The 22,274-nt window shown below is 39.5% G+C and overlaps 1 protein-coding gene across 2 annotated transcripts; it reads right to left on the bottom strand.

Annotated features, from left to right (window-relative positions):
* Positions 1-2,690: 2,690 nt before the first annotated feature.
* atxn1b (ataxin 1b) lies at positions 2,691-18,270 on the bottom strand. Of its 2 annotated transcripts, none has more exons than XM_067448662.1 (3): positions 18,063-18,270; positions 7,162-9,265; positions 2,691-7,054 (listed from the first exon to the last, which is right to left on the bottom strand). In XM_067448662.1, exons 2-3 carry the CDS (start codon positions 9,055-9,057, stop codon positions 6,461-6,463), a joined length of 2,490 nt encoding a protein of 829 aa, XP_067304763.1. In that variant the 5' UTR covers positions 9,058-9,265; positions 18,063-18,270; the 3' UTR covers positions 2,691-6,460. The 2 variants fall into 2 exon arrangements, with proteins under 2 accessions (XP_067304763.1, XP_067304762.1); XM_067448661.1 differs by lacking the exon at positions 18,063-18,270 and adding an exon at positions 11,926-12,392.
* Positions 18,271-22,274: the final 4,004 nt, after the last annotated feature.

Raw genomic sequence — 22,274 nt, 5'->3', positions numbered from 1 at the left:
ACGGTGTTTATGTCACGTACATTAAGCGAACTATACGGGTTCGCTTGGGCATTAAGTCCATTCGAACAAGCGTCTATCACCCACAAACGGACGGCTTGGTCGAACGGTTTAATCGCACACTTAAATCCATGATCCGTAAGTTCGTACAGGAAGACGCCAAAAATTGGAATAGGTGGTTAGAACCCCTCTTATTTGCCGTGCGGGAGGTCCCCCAAGCCTCCACGGGGTTTTCCCCCTTCGAGCTTCTCTACGGGCGCCAGCCACGGGGGGTGCTGGACGTCCTGCGAGAAACTTGGGAGGAGGGTCCTTCTTTGGCGAAGAATGAAATTCAATATGTGCTGGACTTGCGAACAAAACTCCACACCTTGGGGCGGCTATCTAGGGAGAATTTGTTACAAGCCCAGGACCGCCAGAGCCGGTCATATAACAGGGGTACGAAGCTACGCAAATTCACACCGGGAGAGAAAGTGCTCGTATTACTCCCTACGTCGAGCTCTAAATTAATGTCAAAGTGGCAGGGGCCGTTTGAGGTCGCACGACAGATCGGAGACCTCGATTATGAAGTGATACGATCCGATAGGGACGGGGCACGTCAAATATACCACCTCAACCTGCTTAAGAAATGGAATGAGGTGGAATCAGTGTTGTTGGCAACGGTGATCGGGGGGAGAGGATGATCTCGGGCCAGAGGCGAGCATCAAAGCACAATCGGTCGCGCTGGCCCCTGGTGGAGATCATCTCTCACCGTCCCAACTCACTGATTTATCAAAATTACAGGCGGAGTTCGCCGACGTGTTCTCGCCCCTACCGGGACGTACCAACTTAATTCAGCACCATATCGAGACCGAGCCGGGCGTGGTAGTTCGCAGCCGGCCGTATCGCTTGCCTGAACACAAGAAAAAGGTGGTTCAGGAGGAATTAGGGGCAATGCTCGATATGGGAGTAATAGAGGAGTCCAACAGTGAATGGGCGAGCCCGATAGTTTTGGTCCCTAAGACCGACGGCTCGGTCAGGTTCTGTGTGGACTATCGCAAGGTGAATGCAGTGTCGAAATTCGACGCTTATCCAATGCCGCGGGTTGACGAGTTGCTTGATCGGCTGGGCACGGCTCGATTTTATTCGACATTGGACTTAACAAAGGGCTATTGGCAGATCCCCTTGTCTCCATTGTCCAAAGAAAAGACAGCTTTCACCACGCCGTTTGGATTGCACCAATTTGTCACGCTTCCCTTCCTCGCTAGCCCGCTGACTGATTTAACTAAAAAGGAAGTAGGGGAGGAGGAGGAGGAGGAGGCTGAAGGCCGGATTGCTCCCCGGCCTGAGTCGGGCGGTGGGGGTATGTGGCAGGAGGGGCGTGGTTTCGCGGGGTCTGTAGCGGGAGAGAGGAGGCGGAGCCGAGCGGTGAGTAAGTAGGTGAAGTTCAGATCAATAACACCTGTGTCTGTTTGCAGTAATTGGCGTGGAGAGACAGCGTTTATACCCCAGCAGTACAGAGAGAGAGAGAGAGAGAGACCTGGACTGGGACTTCGCATGCACAGCAGAGAAACTGAGAGAAACTGAGAAAGAAAGTTAAATAGAGAAGGAGCGATCCATATCGTGGAGAAACTGAGTTTTGCACACACACACACATATGTGTGACTGTTATTTGTTTTTGAACAAGACTGAATAAAGAGAGCGAGTCCCAGTCAAAGCCGACCCCGTCTTCTTCCTTCACATCCCCACGAACATTCGTTACAGTAAGTTACTCCATAGTTACTTCTTGTTAATTGAAATGAATAGTTCATAAACTCTATTTGCGTTTGGAACTTCGGATTGGTTCACCAAACATCATGTTCGCAGCCAATCGTTTTCAGGTATTTATCATCATGTCCCTATATAACCTCAATGCATCAAACGAATGCACGTCTTGCTATGCGAGTTCTCTTTAAGTCCTTCACCTCCCCAGTACCCCCTGCCCAAATCTGCCAGAGGGGGTTTCATTTTCATTATAAATAGTTTTAGAAATGTCATGACTGAAATGTTGTAAATCGTTCATACAATAGTGCTAAACAACAGAACATGTGTGATATCCCTTACTATAGTATATAGTAGCCTATACGGAATACAAATCTTTTTTTTTTGTTGAGAAAGACATTATTATATAAGGTAGTAGTTAATGTTCAGGAAATAAAAAAGCTCCTCAATGCCCTGTCTCTGCTGCCTCAGATTGGGAGGGTCCGTCAGCTGCAAGCCTGGATCTAGGTACAGAATGTTCTACATGAAGAACACTGCTACGCATTAACTATATGCTTACAGACAAACCTATAACCCAAAGTTCATATCTCTTGCACAATTTCGCTTGAGTCACAGGCTTTTTTCATGTCAAGCTATACTTCTGGTTCAAGCTTGACATCAATACATCTGAGAATGTGTGTTCACATGTGTTATGTATTGGGTGGCTTTTATGTAAAGTAGGCCTATCACATCTACCATGCTACCGTGTGCATGTATGAGGAATTTATAGAGTATGTAGTCTATAAGGCTCAGGAGGCTTTCTAAAGGGGTCAAGCACAACCTTTGCCATTTAATAATTCAAGGCATCTTTATGTGGCCTGACAGTCAAAACTAGTTACTTACGAAATGTATTACCTGTTTTAACTCCAGGTTTCAGATAAAACTGAGCATCAAAGGAAAGAGGCAAGTAAAATTGGCACAGTATTTTATTAGAGTGATTATACAGATACAATAGATTTGTACTATACAGGAAGTTATTGACATATTCGCCAAAAGTCGAGTCCGATGTTCCTTTCCATTACACAAAAATCAAAACAGCTACAAAAACTGGCAAGCACCACCAAAGAAATGATCACTGACTTCACTGAACAGTCTTGGATGCTCTGTTCACATAAACACACCACAGTTAGAAAAGTTGAGGTTGACTTCTGTCTTAATTGCTTTTTGTCAGTTTGTAGAAAAGGAGATTTTCAAAGAATGAGAAAAATATCACAGGTACAACGAATCACACAAATATAGTCATTTACATCAAATATATAAGAAAACGAGAAATCAGTTATGTGCTTTTTTTCTTTCTTTTTTTCTTTTTCAAAGATAAGTGTCACTCTGGCGATTGAGGTTTAACGGGAGGTAAAAGATCTAGAACTTCCTGTAAAATAATATAAAAAAACAAACAAACAATGGGATCAGTGACTGTGTATGTTATAGGTCAATCTCTAGACGTCAAGTTTGGTCTTCCAACCCTTAATGAGGCCTTGTGGTATTGCTAGAGCTAATCCTGGCTATGGACCATTGAGGCATATGCATAAAACAAATTCTGACCTTCTTTGGACAGCCATGTAAAGCCATATTGTTGATACCCAACCTTGTACATACACCAGACAGTTTTATTTTCTCACATGAACAGATTTTCAATAGCAAGCATGTGAGCTACACTCACAACACATTATCATGCTAGTTAAAGTTAGCCTTTCTTTATACATTGGGTGCATGTACAGTGACGGGCTGCAGAGGGCGCAATAGTCAGCCAGTGACTTCCCATGAGTCATAGCACTGGAGCTAAAATGAACTCCAGTTTCGTTTGTAACATTGTTACTGTGTGTAACTGAGTGTTTTTGCAAAAAGTAATACAGAAACAGTCTTAGGGCCAGTTTCTCAACCTGAGAATTCAGTTTCACTATAAATCGCAATAATGTTTTTATGCCTTCAAGTGGTTGACAGCCTTCTTTTTAAACAAACAAAAAAAGGTTTTTTATTTGATGCAGATGATAATAAATTACTGTTGTTATGTTGAAACAGAAAAGCACACACTGGATAAAAGAATGTTGCCACCAGTGTTGAAACCTGACTGTCTCCAATGAAGTTATCCACACAGTGCACAAACACACTGAGGTTTAAATGTACATAGCTACACAGGGAAAAAGAGAGAAAAGAGAGAACAATGATACATATGAAACAAACATCAATCCAGAAACATTGACACTTTTGTAATGGTTTCTAGTCTATTGTCATAGCACTGAGTCTTCTTCTGCCTTACCAACATCACCATCACAATAGACTGTATCAAAGAAATTGTAGCTATGTGAGGCTCAGGCTACTAATCAACCATCCTTTTCATTTCTCTTTCATTGTCCTCTCTCTTCAAAAGTGCATAAATTCCAAATCCAACTTGGACTGAATGTGCAATCAAGCATTACGTCTACAATATGAGGTCTATTGTGATTCCATCTGAATATAACAATACCTTTTTTTAAGTCGGTCAACAAACTCACACTCATGACCACACATATCAAAATTTATAGTTTTTAGGTGACCTACAGAGCTGGGAAAATGAAGTGTTAACTATAAGACTCCACACATACACTCAACTTTACTTTAAAATGTCTACTTGTGCAAATAGCAAAATTCGTATATGTATTCCATGATTTTTTTCTGAATTTATAACAGCAGTCAGAGTTAGATAATAATTATTTTGTGACCATTTTGCACACACACACAAAAACAAAAAAAAAAAAACCCAACAGGCTTTGATTTATGGAATATAGCAATTGTATTTGTCATATATATATATATATAAAAAAACTTTTTTCTTATTACCTTATCTGCAGTGTACTAAATTAACTCCTTTAAACTTGTTTAGCATGACCAGCACAACAAAAAAAGACAGAAAGTAGATAACGTGGATACTAAAATCTAAAATAGTGTCTCAACATTCATCATTTTCTTTCTTTCTTTCTTTCTTTCTTTCTTTCTTTCTTTCTTTCTTTCTTTCTTTCTTTCTTTCTTTCTTTCTTTCTTTCTTTCTTTCTTTTTCTCTGCAGGGAACATACAAAGACTGTCTGTGTTTAGGCCATTAGCGGCATACTGCTAATTATAAAGAAATCTAAATTTTAAAAGAGACCTACAGTGGCCGACTTAAATTATTCGAGTAGTATATTAAATTTGATGCAAACACAAGTTAGGTTGCGAGGGATTGAAGTCAAATTGAAATATCCTAGACCATGTCTAATTTTCACCAACCATATTTCCCATTTTTTCCTACTGGAAATTTAGATTTTCAATAACAGAACTCAATGAACAAAGCACAGCATACTCAATTGACTCTTGATCCTTGTGAATTAAATTATTATATCTGTATACATTTTTATCAATATAATTTTGTTAACTTCATTAGATGCTAAATTTCTTATATAAACAAGTTTTGATACAAAAAGGCCTTTTCTATTGGGGATAAACCTGTGAAACGTTGCTTGTTTTGTACATCAAGAATGCTTCGCCGATTTATTTGTCAATGTATGGTGATTATATTGTGTCTTTAACAGAGAGTTCATTATTGCAGCTGGACTGAGAAAGGCCCACAATACTTCAAATAGTGTAAAGAAGACATCAGTCATTTAAAAATACTAAACAAGAAGTGCATTGCATACAAAATGGATAGTAATGCACACAAAAACAGAACTCAAAACTGTCTGTTGCTGTAGTAACAAAACAGAAGTGGGAATGTTTCCATCCTTTCATTCATTCAACTTCCCTTAACCTTTCTTTAAAGTGCTAATTCTGACTTGAGCGGAGACTTCTCTACACATAGCCAGTTCGACAATGTGACGATTTCTTCAACGCTTTCTCACTCACAGATCCGATCAGGCAATCTGATTGGGTTATTTGTTAAATGCACACATGAGGTATGTGAAAGCTCAGTATTGCATATCTAGGAGACTATCATCAATTGAATTAAAATATAAGGATAAAACATTCAATGTATCTTGATGCTAAACTTGACCTAGATCTGATTCAAAGTAGTCACTTGAGCAAAGCCTGTCATTCTCAGCTGACATTATATAAGCACAGGATTATGGGGCAGTAACAAGTGGAAGGTGGCTTATGTTCGCATAATTCCTTGAAATCACTTGTAATCATACACAAATGACATATCTCACTGTTCCACTTTTGCCATCACTCCTTGTAACAAGGCCCTGATATTGAATGAATTCAGTGAACACAACAGTAGACTACATTAGACACTAAATGTGTAGCAAGCTGAGAAAAAAATGGTTGGACATTGCAGTATACTACCCAAAATTTTCCAGCTGATTTAAAAAGAAAGTCTAAAGATTAATATTACATATGACACAACTCAAAATGTCACACACATTCTTGTGTAAAAAGATAAAACATTACAGTAACCTGGATATGAATGGCATAGGAAAGAAACACAAAGTAACAAAAAACAAAGTACCAAAAAGAAAATCTGCTCTTCCTTGTCCCTCTTGGAGTCCATGGCAGTGATGGGGAAAACTTTGTGAGTCTTTGTGGTTGAATAAAAAGCATTTTCTTGGACACCAAGCAAAAACAAATTTTATTCAGTTGATCAACTTTATGCGATTTCTCAAATTAAATCAAGTAAGGCTAAGTGATGTATTTCTTGGTTAGAAATCAACTCTCTATCACTGCTCTGTTCAGAAGGCCCTCAGCAACCTGTGCTGGAGCGGCCCTCAATGCTGACTTTTAGCTGATGTGGGAGGAAGGGAAATTTGGGTAAAATCTGAGGGTCCTCTTGCGACCTCCACATTTCTCCTCTTTCTGGGGCAGACCATCTCCTCTTGCGGCTAACTGCTCTCTCAACGCTAGATGTGTTTGTTTTTTCTGCCTGGTTGTTTAGGCTCACCAGTGTCTGAGAATTTATGCCCCCATTCTCTGTGAGGGTCAAGACATTTCTTTGGTTGGAAGTCTCAACCAGTGTTCCTTCAACACTATTCTCCATTCTTGACGTAATTTTGTGTCCTTTCTTAAGATCCTCCATTTGTGTTGGTCTTTCCTCAATGGGACCATTGTTTTTGGATGCTTTCAAAGGGTTGTTGTGTTTCATCACAGACTCTGAAAAACTATTTTTCTTTTGAATGCTATTTTTTAGGCTTTTAAGGGTGAGAGAGATACAAACATCACCCACAGAGAGTTTGGCACAGGATAGCGCTAGCAACTGTGTGGTGCGGTCAGGACAGCAGGATGACCAACCTTGACCAAACACAAAGAAAGGGTATTCCACAAGGACTTCTACACACACCTAAAACAGAGAAAAACAAAAATAATATTTTAATTTCAAAGGTTCATTCAGCACTACTGAAGATTACCGCTGATAAGTGAGCTTGATTTAAAAAGAAACAGACTCACCTGGGCTTTATTCTCTCCCACCGAGAACTGTATGATGACAGCATTGGGTGTGCGGCTGCAATCTATGCGCTCAACAGTGCTGGAGTCAATCTTCAGTTCTCCACTCACTTCTGCACTTTGCACAAAGTCCTCTGTTCGCAGATCCTCCACACGCTTCAACTCGCCGTCTGCCAACTGGATAATAGAGCCCTTCATGAAGAATGGTGGTAGGCCGGCTGATGGTGATGATGGTGAGCTGTGAGGACTTGTAGATGTTGGAGGTGATACAGGGACTGGAGATCCCACCACACTGGCTGAAAGAACAGGCAGTTGAATTTGGGTTGGACTTGGCATGGCACAGGGAGCATGACGTCCATCAGACCCTGTAATGTCTTTACCATTGGCTAGGACTGAAGATGCAGCTGCAGGTGGGGATGTATTTATAAAGGTTTGAGGCAGAGCTGTTGATGCATTGGCTAAACTAGGGATGACAGAACAGTGGGTGACCTCTGTCTCAGCAGTAGAGGGATTGATGTTAGTGGCACTAACCGGAATGAGCAAGGAGGGGTTGCCTGAGATCACCACATGCTGTGGTAGGTTGCTCTGATAACCAGTTACTGCTTGCTGGGGTCCACCAGAAGCACTGGTGATGTAGCCAATAATTGGGAGCTGTGTGGCAGGGTAAAGGCTGGTAGAGAGCTCCTGTTGGGGAGTGTTGTGGGGAGCCTGCAGGAGTGTGTGCTGGGACATTGTGGAGGCTGGAGAAACTTGGCTGTCCGAGGAAGTAAGAGCAGACACTCTGGGCATTGGCTTGCCTAGGCAGATACCTCCTCTCTCAGCAAGGTGCAAAGATGAGTGGTCCTTACCCATGATACTTTGGAGCTCAGAGTTGCTGTTTGCTGCAATGTGGCTACTGGATACCAACATCAATGATGTTTGCAGTCCTGCTCTGTCATGAGTGCTATAGTCTGCTGGGAGCAAAACCTGAGCTTGGGTCTGGAGGCCCAGGTTATGATTTTGCTTGTGGCTCTGGTCACCTTCTGGTTGGCTAGAGATCCCTTTGGCCATAGTAGTACCGTGCTTGACCACTGTAACCTCTCCTAGTGCACCATTTTGCAGCTCTCTGGGATGGGAGTCCGGCTGCTTTGCAATGAAGCCATCGGTGTAGTGTAGAACCACTTGAGAGGGAGTGAGAGCCAAGGCATGAGGGGCAAGAACAGTTGAGTGTGGATGTATTTGAAGGGGCAGTTGGACAGAAGGGGAGGAAACTGCCAAACCCAAAGGTGCACTCTCTACCTGAATGCATTGACTGTGGGAAACATTTGATATAGAGGAAATCACATGATGACTCTGTGAATCAATGCTGGATGCTTGGGAGATGACAGCTGTTGTGGCCAAGACCTCTTGTGGTGTCCTCCGTGGCTGTGTTGGACTCGATGTGGATGGCACAATATGTGAAGAGATATAACTTGTATATGGCCCTATGAGCTGAAGATTTGGGGGAAGTTGTGTGTATTGGACGGAGCCTATGGTTTGAGGAAGGCTTGTGGAGAGAACCGTAGGATTGGCTGTTAACACGGTAGGCCCCGAGAAGACTCCTCTGTATGTGGAGCTATTGGAAGAGAATGAAAAGCCAGCAGATGTAGTAGTTGGAGGATATTCCGTCACCACAGTGAGAGCCTTATTTGATGGTGGGGGGCTGTCAGGCTCAGCAATGTTACTCTGTGATGGACCTGCATTGTTGGGGATGTGGGCCATGCTAGCCATGGTAGCAACACTGGCTAGCCAAGCCAAATTCTCTCCACTCTGGCTCTCACTAACAGCAGCTGACACCAGCACCTGCTTCTCTTCCAAAGCTAAAATCTCCCGCTTTTTTGGCGGAAGGCACTCATTACAGCGCTCCTGGTTAGACTTCATGGTCTTGGAGCTTTTCCTGTATGTTAACCCACTTGTTTTGATCAGGATTTTTTAGAGTGCAAAGTAGAACTCAGTTGCCAAGATTTTCATTGTTCTGTTACTTTGCTCCACTTTTACCATAGTCTTGCCTATCGTCAGGACTCTTGTAATGAAAGAATCCATGTGTTTCATGTGGAATCATCTCTCACTGATGGTTAAAAGTCCGTACCTTCATCAGATAGACAAAAAACAAAAATAAGAGTCACTTACACACAGATTTTATGAAACTAGCACAAACATATCTGCCGTAAAGTAGCATATGTTATTTTTGACCTTACAATAACATCCAAATAAAGAAATAGTTTAAAATGGCACATATTTTAATTTGTTTAGCAACTGAACATTTTTACGTGATATGCTAATATCAGGGGCTAACTGGCCCATGTCAACCCAGCCAAACATTCACCATTTCCACTGACCACTTTGACTTCCTTTTCAATTCCATGTAATAGCAGTGTAAACCACACAAGACAACGTCAATGTGTTCATTCAGTAAGTAGAATGGTAATGCATTTTGAGCAGCGCTCACGCTATTTTACTCAAATGATTAGTTGTAGTTCTATCAGGGACTACAGAGAACAAGGCTCCATCATCAAATGTGAAACCAAATCCTCCTCATGCTTCACAGACTCAAGCTCATAATGTTTGCATATACATACAGGATAAAGAGGGCACAGGGTGCAAACTTAACATGCAGAGAGAGTGTGTGGACAGGAAAAAGATGAAGGAAGAGGGAGACAACGAAAGAGAGAGAGAACACTGGCTCTCCTGACCCACATTGAGCTCTGCCTGGAAGCGAGCATGGTTATTGAGTTAAGAGTGTAACAGTGGAGAAGACAGAGTGAGAAAGCGATGGGGGGGGGGGGGGGATTGGGTAGAGGGAGGGAGAGATCCCTTCACCAGAGTAGATCTGCACCAATCACTGTCCTACTTTCCCCTGCTACAGCTTACACCACACACAGCCATTAAATGCCTCAGTCTATTGTACACAGAGCACAATACGCACACGTACACATCAGCATATCCATTGGACTGATACACACTTATGCATATGTGATTTGGTGCAGAGAGCTTGTATCAAAGAACAATAGAATGGTAGTGATCACACAGATCACAGTTTTAAACTGATCAACAAAAATACATTAAAAGCAATCACAAACATAGGACTCCATTCCCTGTATAATTTCATGAAATCACAGGAATCCATAACAAACATTATGGTTACATCCTAAAACTGGCGGAAAAATACAAAAATTCACAATGCAGGCAGACAATATTGTTTACCATTGACCTAACCAGATAGACAGTAATTTGTGCAATTGTATAATGTTTTAATGAGAGATTGACTCGGTGTATATCAAGCCCAATTGACCATAGAGGTATTATAAGAAATCTGAATGTAATATTTGAATGGGCTTTAGTATACTTGCCTGCATAAGGTTGCTGGTTCCTTTATATATACAGGTAAAGGAGAAATTATATTACAGATTAGAGTAGAATGTATGTGAGAAAGTTTTAAGAATAATTACATTTCACACATTATTTAAGTGTCAAATTTGCAAGGAGTTTCAAAGAGCACCACTGAAAAACACCCACAATTCAAAATAGCTAACGTAAACTAAGCCTGCAAGGCAATACAGCTGCACAGACATATAAGTGATGCTTCATTTATGTTTTCGTTCTGCTTTCAGTGCCAGAGCTGTAGACAACAGTGCCATGACAACAACAGATGCATTTTCTATTGTAAGAACCTCAATGGAACTAACTACTAAATTGAGCTAAACATATTTTATATCCCTTAACCTTACATTTAACCCTCAGAAATCTTTATTTTAAAGCTTATCTAGACATTGTTTATTTGCTTAAATAAATCATAGTAGGTTTTACTATTCGTATAGAGACATCTAGTCCTATAGGGAAAACCTGACCCACACAAACACACTCGCACACACTTCCTTACAGTGTGGCTAGCCAAAGAGCCAAAACGATTAACAACTTGCAGTATCCTTCTAGTTCTTTAACAGGAGATCTCATACTCTGCATGCCCGCTGCAGTTCAAATGTCATCAACGCAACATATTCAAACCAAACCAATAAACCCACGGAAATACATTAACATGCTAATTAAAGAGATAATAATGTAAGACGTCTGAGTAATTTGCACAAAACAAAGACATCAAAATGTAAATAATTCCATTTCACATTATCTGCCACACAAACAGTCACATCATTTTGCTGCATACTTTAACACAAAGTTATTTCTATGCATGCAAGATATTTAGCAAGACATTACTTTCATAGTGCTGTGACACCTTTTTCAATGATGTCATCTTAGAGATGACTGAACCAATGATCATGTATACAAACACAAACATAAGTTCTCTAAAATGAAATGCTCATATCAACATCTTTCCTCAACAAAACATGCGTATCAGCTCAAAGGATTTTCACTCATGTCCATTTAGCTTCTGTGAGCAGCTCCTTTTTGCACTTAACGACCTTTTATATGGGCGCCTGTCCCTTTAAGAGGCAGTCTAGGGAGTCCTAAGCTAGACATGAATCCAAACAGAGCTGTTGCTGCCTTTACAATGACTAAAGCCTGTTTCTCTACTCTCACCCTAGAAGCAAAAGAGCACAACATACAGGGTAACAGGAACATTTGCACAGAATTGCAATGGACATCCTATTGGACATTATTAGCTATAATAATACAATAATTTCTCAGATCCATGCACATTTTATTTCCTTCCAGGAATAAAAGAATAATGTTTGCAATAAGAATGTATGATTCAAAACCAATCAAATATTTCATCTAAGGGTGATGCCTTACCTTTCTTTATAGGGGAGCCTTTAACAACTCTCTCTCTCTCTCTCTCTCTCTCTCTCTCTCTGTTTCTCTCTCTCTGCACTACGAGTGTAACTCACTCTACCCACTGGCAAGCTGTCCTTTGTCCAGGTTTAGCTCTGCTATCAGGTCACACGCGCAGTCCTCTGATTTATGTCTTCTTCCATGTCCAATGTTCCCCCCTGCCTTCACTAATTTCCACTTCCTTCGACAATTGCTCGGTGGGCCGAGGGTAAAGGAAGTCCCCTCGTCTGCGCTGTTTCACTAGCCCTACGTGTGAGAGCTACAGCGTATGTTATGCAAGGCAAACTGACTGCCAGCTCTCTCTCTCTCGCTCTCTCTCTCTGTCTCTCTTTTTGCTCTTCACACATACACACACAGTGCTCTAGAGAACACGGCTCCTCCTCCCCCAGTCAGCCTCAGCAGCCTCATCAGGTATTCATTCAAAAAACACACTCCACTTGGCAGGGCGCCCAGACTACGTACACACACACACACACACACACACAGAGAGAGAGAGAGAGAGCGAGAGCGAGAGAGAGAGAGAGAGAGAGAGAGAGAGAGAGAGAGAGAGAGAGAGAGAGAGAGAGAGAGAGAGAGAGAGAGAGAGAGAGAGAGAGAGACAGGGAAATGGAGAGGGAGAGGGAGAGGGAAAGGGAGGAAGAAAAATTGTGAGCAAGGGACAAGCACACTAGAAGAAACACGTACCCTCACGTAGACCACTGCACTTGCAGGCAACACAAACACACCACAGACCATGAAAATCTCTTGAGAGAGTCTTTGTGAGGGTTTCTATGCTTTTTGCTTTCTACAACTAATTAGTTTCTCTCGGTGGAAAACTAATTTAGTGCCTTACCACCATTACGTATGGTGAGAGTAAGCACATTTGCATTGGGCTATATAAGCCTGCCCTGAAATAAACCCAGAACGTTTTACTTACATTAGTGCATGAATCCTGTTTCTTTATTTCTTTGGAAACCAGTTCCAATGCAGAAAGGTTTTGTGCAATAAACGTAAAGCAATAACGTATAAATAACCATTGTAGCACATATACTAAATGTTCTCTAATGAATTAATTCATGTTTAATGTTTCATTATCACATAACCTATACACCAGACTCCCAGAACTGCACAATTGCTGACATACTCAACTTATAGTCCAACAAAATATTCAAGTCCATCATTACTAAACAGTATAGAAGAATACACCAAAAACAAGCATATATGATAATGCAAAACACAGCTACATATAAGCACATACACAATCATAGAAACCAATATGTCTCCCGCATTAAGCATGCAAATTAGTTGCAATTCACCCTCAGGGGGGAAACACATGCAAATACATAGTCACTCGTTCCATCACACACGCTCACCAACAAAAATGTTATCTTTGCACACAACCTTGAGAAGATCTGAAAACACCCTGTGTTTGAAACACGTTGCTGTCAACAAGGAGAAATGCTGGGAACATAAAAAAAGCCATCAGCAATATGTAACCTCTAATATTAGCCTGGCCTGGTTTACTCTCTCTGAGCAGATCTTAGCACTGCATTGGGTGTGTTTGCCAAGTCACAGACAGATACAAAGCCACCATATGAAAAAAACTCCTCTTTGGACAACTTAAAGCACTTAACATAGACTTCTCAAAGCTAATCATTGGCCCACAAATGAACATCTGTATGTTGTCAACTTGATATTGACACAATCAGGAACCCTAATCTTTTTTGTGTCACTGATAAATCGTTTTTAGAATCTAAACTATTAAATATTATACTTTACTTTTAAAGTACTTTTTACTTTATATGAGTAAAAAACTTGAAATTTAAGTGACATACATTTTAATACATACTGTTAATCAGCAAGGATGCAAAATGTATCATTTTTAAATAAGACTTTTCATTCTGAAGGAAAGTTTCCACAGAAAAGGAACTGTTCTAAGACACGTCTACATTATTATTTCTTCTTGTCAGCGGCAACAGGTGTCCAGCAGCTTTGGCCGAGACTCTTAGGAAGACTCAGAAAATACCTGTACTGTTTTCACTCTGGATGGCTCATCTAAACCCTACAAAGCCCTACAGAGAGACAGTCTTTGATATTTCCATTCCTTGTAATAGTAGGAGATTTTGGGAGAGTTGCTATGTTACTGTTTGTTGAGGTATTGCCTTAACCAGTCACCGGGGAGATGAGATGAAAGAGCAATGAAGTTTTCTGTCTCTGATGCTAGTCTTAGTTTCTCTGTTTCTTTCTTTTTCTTCTCATTCTTTTTTTAGTTTTATCCTCACTCTCAGGTCTCATAAAACTCAGATTAAACAGACAGAACTACAGTGAAACAAAAGTTGGATGCACCACAAAAAAGAAATGCACTCACAATGGTCCATGATCGGGTCCGTTTTCTTCTCACGGACATCCAGTCACTTTTGCAAACTCCTAGAGTAAAATAAATTCCATATTTACTGTTCTGTTTGCTGTATTAAGTACTGACACCTGATCAGTCTTCACACTGAAAGAACGTTCACCCTTCCAGAAATTTCTCAGAGATAGTGAGACATGCCCTAACATGTCCAGACATGTATAAGAGGGATAGGACTCATTCTAGGACATATGGACAATGCAGTGGACACAAGCTAACCTAAGATATTATGTAGAGGACCAACGTCCTTTTGTATGGTATGTTTTTAATTTGAAGCCAGCTAAGATAATCATCTAATTGTATTGCTAATTTGAAACATGTTAATAAAACACATTTCTGTGGGTTGTTGCCAATATGGCAACTGAGTGAACTGACTTCCCTTTAAGGGGACTTTTCTGATGGAAGGCATGCAGTCCGCTGCCATGAGTGATCTGTATGCACTTTGAACTGGAAAGTCCCTTGATTTAGTAGGTACTATGCCATCTCTGAGCATGTGGGAAGATTATGCAAGGACCTGTGTTGCCGAGGTAACAAGGACAAGGTCTACAAATTTCTCAAGGCTTCCACTTTGAGATTTTTTCTCTGAGTCATGCGTTATGCATATGTACACATGTGAACATAAATGCATTTATATATATTACATTTTAACACTATTTGTGCCCAGCAAAAATGGTTGCACCCTTAAATCAGCAGACTTTTGAAATGAGGTAAGGTTAAACTGTGGGAGATAGTTATATATTATTTATTAGTTATAATAAATACTTATAGTTAGATGATTAATGGACAATATGTTCAGGACATATATTACTTATTGGTGTACATGCAAGGCCCAACTGACTTGCAAAACCTAAACCTATATATATACCTAAAGGATTATTAGGAACACCATACTAATACTGTGTTTGACCCCCTTTCGCCTTCAGAACTACCTTAATTCTATGTGGCATTGATTCAACAAGGTGCTGAAAGCATTCTTTAGACATGTTGGCCCATATTGATAGGATAGCATCTTGCAGTTGATGGAGATCTGTGGGATGCATGTCCAGGGCACGAAGCTCCCGTTCCACCACATCCCAAAGATGCTCTATTGGGTTGAGTTCTGATGACTGTGGCCATTTTTTTTCTAGCCATTTTAGTACAGTGAACTTATTGTCATGTTCAAGAAACCAGTTTGAAATGATTCGAGCTTTGTGACATGGTGCATTATCCTGCTGGAACAAGCCATCAGAGAATGGGTACATGGTGGTCATAAAGGGATGGACATGGTCAGAAACAATGCTCAGGTAGATGTGGCATTTAAACAATGCCCAATTGGCACTAAGGGGCCTAAAGTGTGCCAAGAACCATCCCCCACACCATTACACCACCACCACTAGCCTTTACAGTGGTAACAATGCATGATGGATCAATGTTCTCATTCTGTTTACACCAAATTCTCACTCTACCCTCATTCAGAGTAGTCTGCACAGAAATTCTGTGCAGACTACTCTGTCACAGTAGTGACAGAGAGACTGATGAGAGACTCATCTGATGAGAGACTCTGATGAGAGACTCATCAGATCAGGCAACATTTTTCCAGTCTTCAACTGTCCAATTTTGGTGAGCTTGTGCAAATTGTAGCCTCTTTTTCCTATCTGTAGTGGAGATGAGTGGTACCCGGTGGGGTCTTCTGCTGTTGTAGCCCATCCGCCTCAAGGTTGTGAGTGTTGTGGCTTCACAAATGCTTTGCTGCATACCTCGGTTGTAACGAGGGGTTATTTCAGTCAAAGTCGCTCTTCTATCAGCTTGAATCAGTCGGCCCATTCTCTTCTGACCTCTAGCATCAACAAGGCATTTTCGCCCACAGGTCTGCCGCATACTGGATGTTTTTCCCTTTTCACACCATTCTTTGTAAACCCTAGAAATGGTTGTGTGTGAAAATCCCAGTAACTGAGCAGATTGTGAAATACTCAACAACCATGCCATGCTCAAAATTGTTTAAATTTCCCATTGTGACATTCAGTTTGGAGTTCAGGGGTTTGTCTTGACCAGGACCACATCCCTAAATGCAATGAAGCAACTGCCATGTGATTGGTTGATTAGATAATTGCATTAATGAGAAATTGAACAGGTGTTCCAAATAATCCTTTAGGTACACACGAGTTTGTAACAGCAAAAAGGTGAGTAAATGGAAATGATGACTGAACTTTCATTTTTGGGTGAACTATCATTTTCAACTTTCAAGTATGCCATTGATACCAGAGTCCATTCCTTAAACAGAGCTGACCACAATAACAGACAGCCAAATCTTTCCGAAAGTAAAATGTTTTTTCCATGTCTTTCAGAGCCAGTATTTCTAGCATTAAGACAAAAATAGCTCTTGCCTACACACTTCTACTAAGAATACAACACAAGGAGCGAGGACAAGAATGGAGCAGCTCAACCACTTTACAAGCATGACATGAAGAACATCATCTTTGTTTTCTTTAACCAATGCCAAGGGTTTAAGGAGGGCAAAATTCAGTGGTCAAAGTTGCTGAATGGTTAATAAAAGTAAAAACCCAGACTGGCCACTAGATATTTGAGGTTTCCAGTAAGGAATGCAATAACATTCTCTTTATCAGACACTCAAAAGGCTTAATACTATAAGGGTAAGGGAGGGGCACTGCAGCCACAAAAGTGGTTTTGGCAAACTAACAGAGAGAGGAAGCATAAGAAAACACACAAACAGCAATTTTAAAAACAAGCTATTATAAAGCCATTACTAGAGTATCCATCTCTAATTGCTGTCACTGCTTCACCACAACAGTACTGGAAAATGGTTAATTCTACGCAGAAATATTAAATGTAGAATTAGAGCAAACCATGTAAAAACTCACTTTTGCTTTTTGCAAAAAAAAAATTGATGGGGGGGGGGGGCATTATCAACAGAGCGACGAATCTCACCATGGAAATAGACAAGCGTGCTATACTACTCCCTTCTTTTGTGGCGATTTACATAACCTAATTAGTAATTACTGCACATCGCCACCTATTTGATAATTGTAGAATCATTTTTCCCACAATATTTTCATTTAATAAGTAATCTTTATTCACTGAGAATAAGGATTATATTATTTGTTTGATGCTAATTAATTAAATGTAGATCCAATGTAGTTTCAGATGACAATAAAACAAATAATACAAGTATTTGAATTTAATTAACATTTAAACATTGCCATTATAATAATGCTTTAAAATGAATATACAATATTTTATATAATAACTGTAACTACCAGTATATATTTAGCTTAGAACTAACACATTTAGTTATATTAATATAAATCTATTAATTATATTACATGCATCTGAATAGCTATTAAGAAAACTAAAAATGCAAATATTATGTATTAAAATGTTAAATGGCATGGCAGGCCAAATCATTATACGGCCAAAACTATTGGTTCCTGCTTTGGCCACCTCTGCTATAGACAGAATAATTTTATGAGCTTGGCAAAAAACTACTACAAGGCATTCAAAATGAAGTCACGTAAAGGTAGTAGGTAGGCAATTTACTTTATACACACTTTCGGCTATAGGCTAGGCTTACTGGTTGAAATTCTCTTCACATTCTGTTATCAATCAATATTATATTAAATTCTGTGGAAGTCTCAGGATCAAAAAAATATTCGTCCAATCATTGCATTTGGTCTGAATGTCCTGGCTGCCTGCCTGTCAACATTCTCCATACCTCACGCATCCTGCTGACACAGACTTCATCAGAATGTTGTTACCATGCGCCATAAACAAACAGCAGTCATCTTTTACAGTTCATCCTGAACTTTAACCAAAACAATGGTCTTATGCTGCGTTTGACAGCATGTAACCGTTATTACGAGATGGAAACTCGTGACGTTTTACACCAGCTGTTCACGTCCTCAGACTCGGAATGCGTTTCTATTTCAACACTATCAACGCCGAAATGCATCTGCAGCGGCCAGGTAGTACAAGTAAGCTATGTTAGTTGTTTACGTTCGTTATTATTGTACTGTTTTGTTGTTAAATTAGGTAATTTAACACCATCTCACGAGGCTTTAAAAACTGCTGTGTTCATGCGTTTTGAATGAGGGAGGGAGCGCAATGTCTGCGCTAGCTATAGGCTAACTACATTTCAATTTGAATTTACTTTGCGACCGTTAAAAAAGTACATTCTTGAATGCGTGTAGTATGAATGTACGGACGTAGGCCTACATCCGCCATGTTGTCATTACCAATGTCACTTAAATCCCTTCACCTCCATCCATTCATAAATCATGAGATAAAGTGTCCATGATCAAATGCGCACTTCAGAACAGAATATCTTTGAAATAGTACCTCATACATTGACCTTTTCGAATAATGTTTTTCAAATACGATGCATTCCGGCTAATACTCTGATGGCGTATTGTTTTTGGTATTGGATCTCATGCTTTCTTTCAACATTGGTGTAATTTTGATGCTAAGATTCTGTAATCCATCTCAAATTGAGTTTTTATATTGCTGTATTGCTAAAAGAGAGATTAGGTTACCTGTGAATCATACTGCATAGACTACATTTCATTTGATAAGATAGACAGCTTTTGCTTCAAAAAAACAAAACAAAAACACTATGAAGTGTGAAATGGCCACTCTTTTCAAAAAACGAAAATCTCTATTTCTCCCAGTTACTCCACAGTTCCCCCTTTAAAAACCTCAGTTTAAGTAAGCTACTTGTTTTGTGAATTTGTCAGGATTGAATAGTTTAGCTAACACTGATACTGTTGTCGGGCAGGCAGTTTCGCTCTTGTAAAGCTTGATTGAGTTCACTACAAGCTGAATGAATGTGGACCAGATTCAAGAATGCCACATGTCAACAAAAGTTCATTCATAGATAAGTGGTTATAAATGAGTAAGACTGTAAGGTCAAGGAAATTATCTATAAGCACAACTTTCCAGTGGAATAGACTATTTGAATAAGTTAATCATGCTGTTTAGCCAAGCACTTTATCTCTGTCCCCTATAATTCACAATACTGTAAACTCTAGCAAGCTATGAATCCTTTGATTTACCAGCTGCTGCCGTTGTATAAAGCCCCCACTCAGACTTTTTCCTGAAAATCAGTCAATTACTAATTGATAACAGGCTTAAAAAACAAAACAGAGTCCAGCATGGAAAATAGACATGTTTTGCTGCATTTCCCAGAGTGTCACTGCCAAAGCAGTCCCCTTTGAGATTAAACCCCCATCCATTTCCATCTCAGCACCTTCCGTTATAATGGACATTGAAGTCTCCATTCTCCTGCAGCTGGATCACTAATTAAAATGTCTGCCAGAGAGCAATGAGTCACATAGACATCGTTAGACGCCTGTCAGCATGTAAACTTGGGAGGTGTTCAAAATTAATCGCATAACAGACAGACTGGAACACGGATAAGGTTGGTCAACACTTTTGAACTGTAGTAATAGTGTGTTCTAAATCCAGATGATGCTGGGCCTCAAAATGAGTAATTCATTAAGGACAGAGAATCATGTCTCATTTTGCCATCCTTGCCATGCTATATATTTTTTGGTACATTTTCAATACATTTTTATAGTAGCATATGTAAATAAATTTTTTAAAACAACATCAATTTGGGTCAATATCACATGAATTCTCATGAAAAGCATGCTTACATTATGTTTGTTATAGTCATTATAATATGTTTTTTTTCCCACCTATTTTTTGGAAGACCACATATATGGACGCTTTGTCAAAATAGACTGCTTGTTCGAGCCTCAAGCAAAGGAAATCTCAACAGCACTAGACCACCACATTGAGCTATAATTTAACACTATATGCTTGAGGTAATAAGGACATGATAACAGTGTAGAACCCCAAAATTCCACTGTGGATTTTATTGCTTTTTGAGAGCGCAGTTCATTTCTATTGTTGTTTTGATCATCGATTTGGAAGAGCAGACTCGTTTTGCGAAAGCTCAGAGTGAACATCAGTCTTGTATGATGATAAACCCAACCCAATCTTATTTCCAACTGAATAGCCAATCAGATCACTCCAATCACAGTCACCATGGCCTTTGATTGGCTGCCGATGACATCATTACTATAGAAAGTAAAACACATCACCAATTAATGACAGAGTGCTGTTCAATCAGCCAATCAGCTTGTTGTTTGAAAGCCCCTGACAACATGCCTTGGAGGCTGACTGTGTCCTTACTTTCTCTCACCATTCAGACAACTTAAAAACACAACTTACACTAACACGAATACAGCTTTCTGAAAACACCAGATCAGACACGCCTGATGAATATCTTTAGAGCTTGACATCCTTCTACAGAATGATTCTGGGATCTTTTTATTTTATGTCAACATAATCATAATAGCAGCATGAGGCTGAACGGTGTCCCCCGCACAGAGCCATACTTACACTGACATCATATAGTTGGCACAGCATGCTCAATCTGACTTGTGTGATAAAGAAAGTCAGGTCGAGCAAGGCTGAGCACTACTCACTGATAACTGCAATGCAACATCGGTGGTAGCATTCTGATAATAAAAGGGTTTTACAAGGTAGCAGGGTCAAAGAGATAGAAAAGAGAAAATATCTGAGTGAGCGATGAGGTTCTGTGTTGGAGAAAACCATCTGTAGGTCCTAACACAATCAACCTTTGAAGATCACTTGCAGAGTAAGCCTACGCCATGACCAAACACGTTTTTTAAAGGAAATGACAAAATCAAGGTTGAACAATACAATCAACAATAGACCGTCTATTATTTTTTTGCTGTAATTAACCTATAGTTTTCATGGGTAGGACATAGGCTATATAAAGTGTTTTCTGGTCCATATCTCATTCACAAAATATTTTACCTTCACTAAACTGCTTTTTTATTACGCAAATCCATTAACGGAATAGTTCACCCAAAAATGCAAATTCTGTCATCATTTAATCAGAATCATGATGTTCCAAACCGTTCTTTTTCAGAAAAAGATTTTTGAAAGTCAGTGGGGACCAAACAACATTGGCCCCCATTGGCTTTCACCCTGTGTGAAACATTTTCTTTTTTCGAAATATCTTGTTCTGTTCCACAGAATAAAGAAAGTCATAAAGGTTTGGAATGACTTGACGGTGAAAGCTAATTTGATGTACTACAGGTACGAATGCTACTTGCTTCAATACTATATATATATATATATATATATATATATGATTTATTTGCTTAACATAAAATAAAATGTTTAAAGAATGTTGGTAACCAAAAATTCCCTCAAAATATAATTCTGTTAAAAAAATAAAGAAAGAAAGTCATAGAGGTTGGGAACGACGTGAATATGTGTAAATGATTTCAGAATTTTTCCTTTTGGGGTGAACTATCTCTTTAAGAGGAATTCTAGAAAAAATAGCTCGTTAATAGCACAATATAATGTTGCTATGCAACAAAAAAAACGAAACGCTATTTGAATTGATCAGTATAATAGTGTAAAAAATTCATAGCTGTTACTATATTGAGCATTTTAGATATTAAAACAAATGAACAGAAGCCACGTTTCATAAACAATTTTTTCTATAAACATACCATGAGAAATGACTACTTCACCGTGGTAAGTCAGTAGCGCTCTCACTCCATCTACTGGTGACTCATTTCAACTGATGAAGTGCCAGATGTCATAAATTCTTCCTCCATGCAAGACTGTACTTTTTCAATACATAATTATCTGTCTTCAGATCAAGGATGTGACGAATACAATACAAATGGTTATGGCCCAGCTTCAATTATTGTCATTTAATACCAAAGTGAGGTATTTTAAATAAAAATTAAGAATACACAATTTATCAGTACCATATTGAGTATAAATACATTTTTGTTTAGTAGAGTATACATTTTTAAAATCTGTTATTGGCCAATAAAATGTAAATATAAAAATTTTACTTAATATTTATTGGTTATAT

Source organism: Pseudorasbora parva, chromosome 7, assembly GCF_024679245.1.
Source record: "Pseudorasbora parva isolate DD20220531a chromosome 7, ASM2467924v1, whole genome shotgun sequence".
NCBI lineage: Eukaryota > Metazoa > Chordata > Actinopteri > Cypriniformes > Gobionidae > Pseudorasbora > Pseudorasbora parva.
The sequence above is the reverse complement of the archived record's forward strand: the minus strand, read 5'-3'. Positions and strand labels throughout refer to the sequence as shown.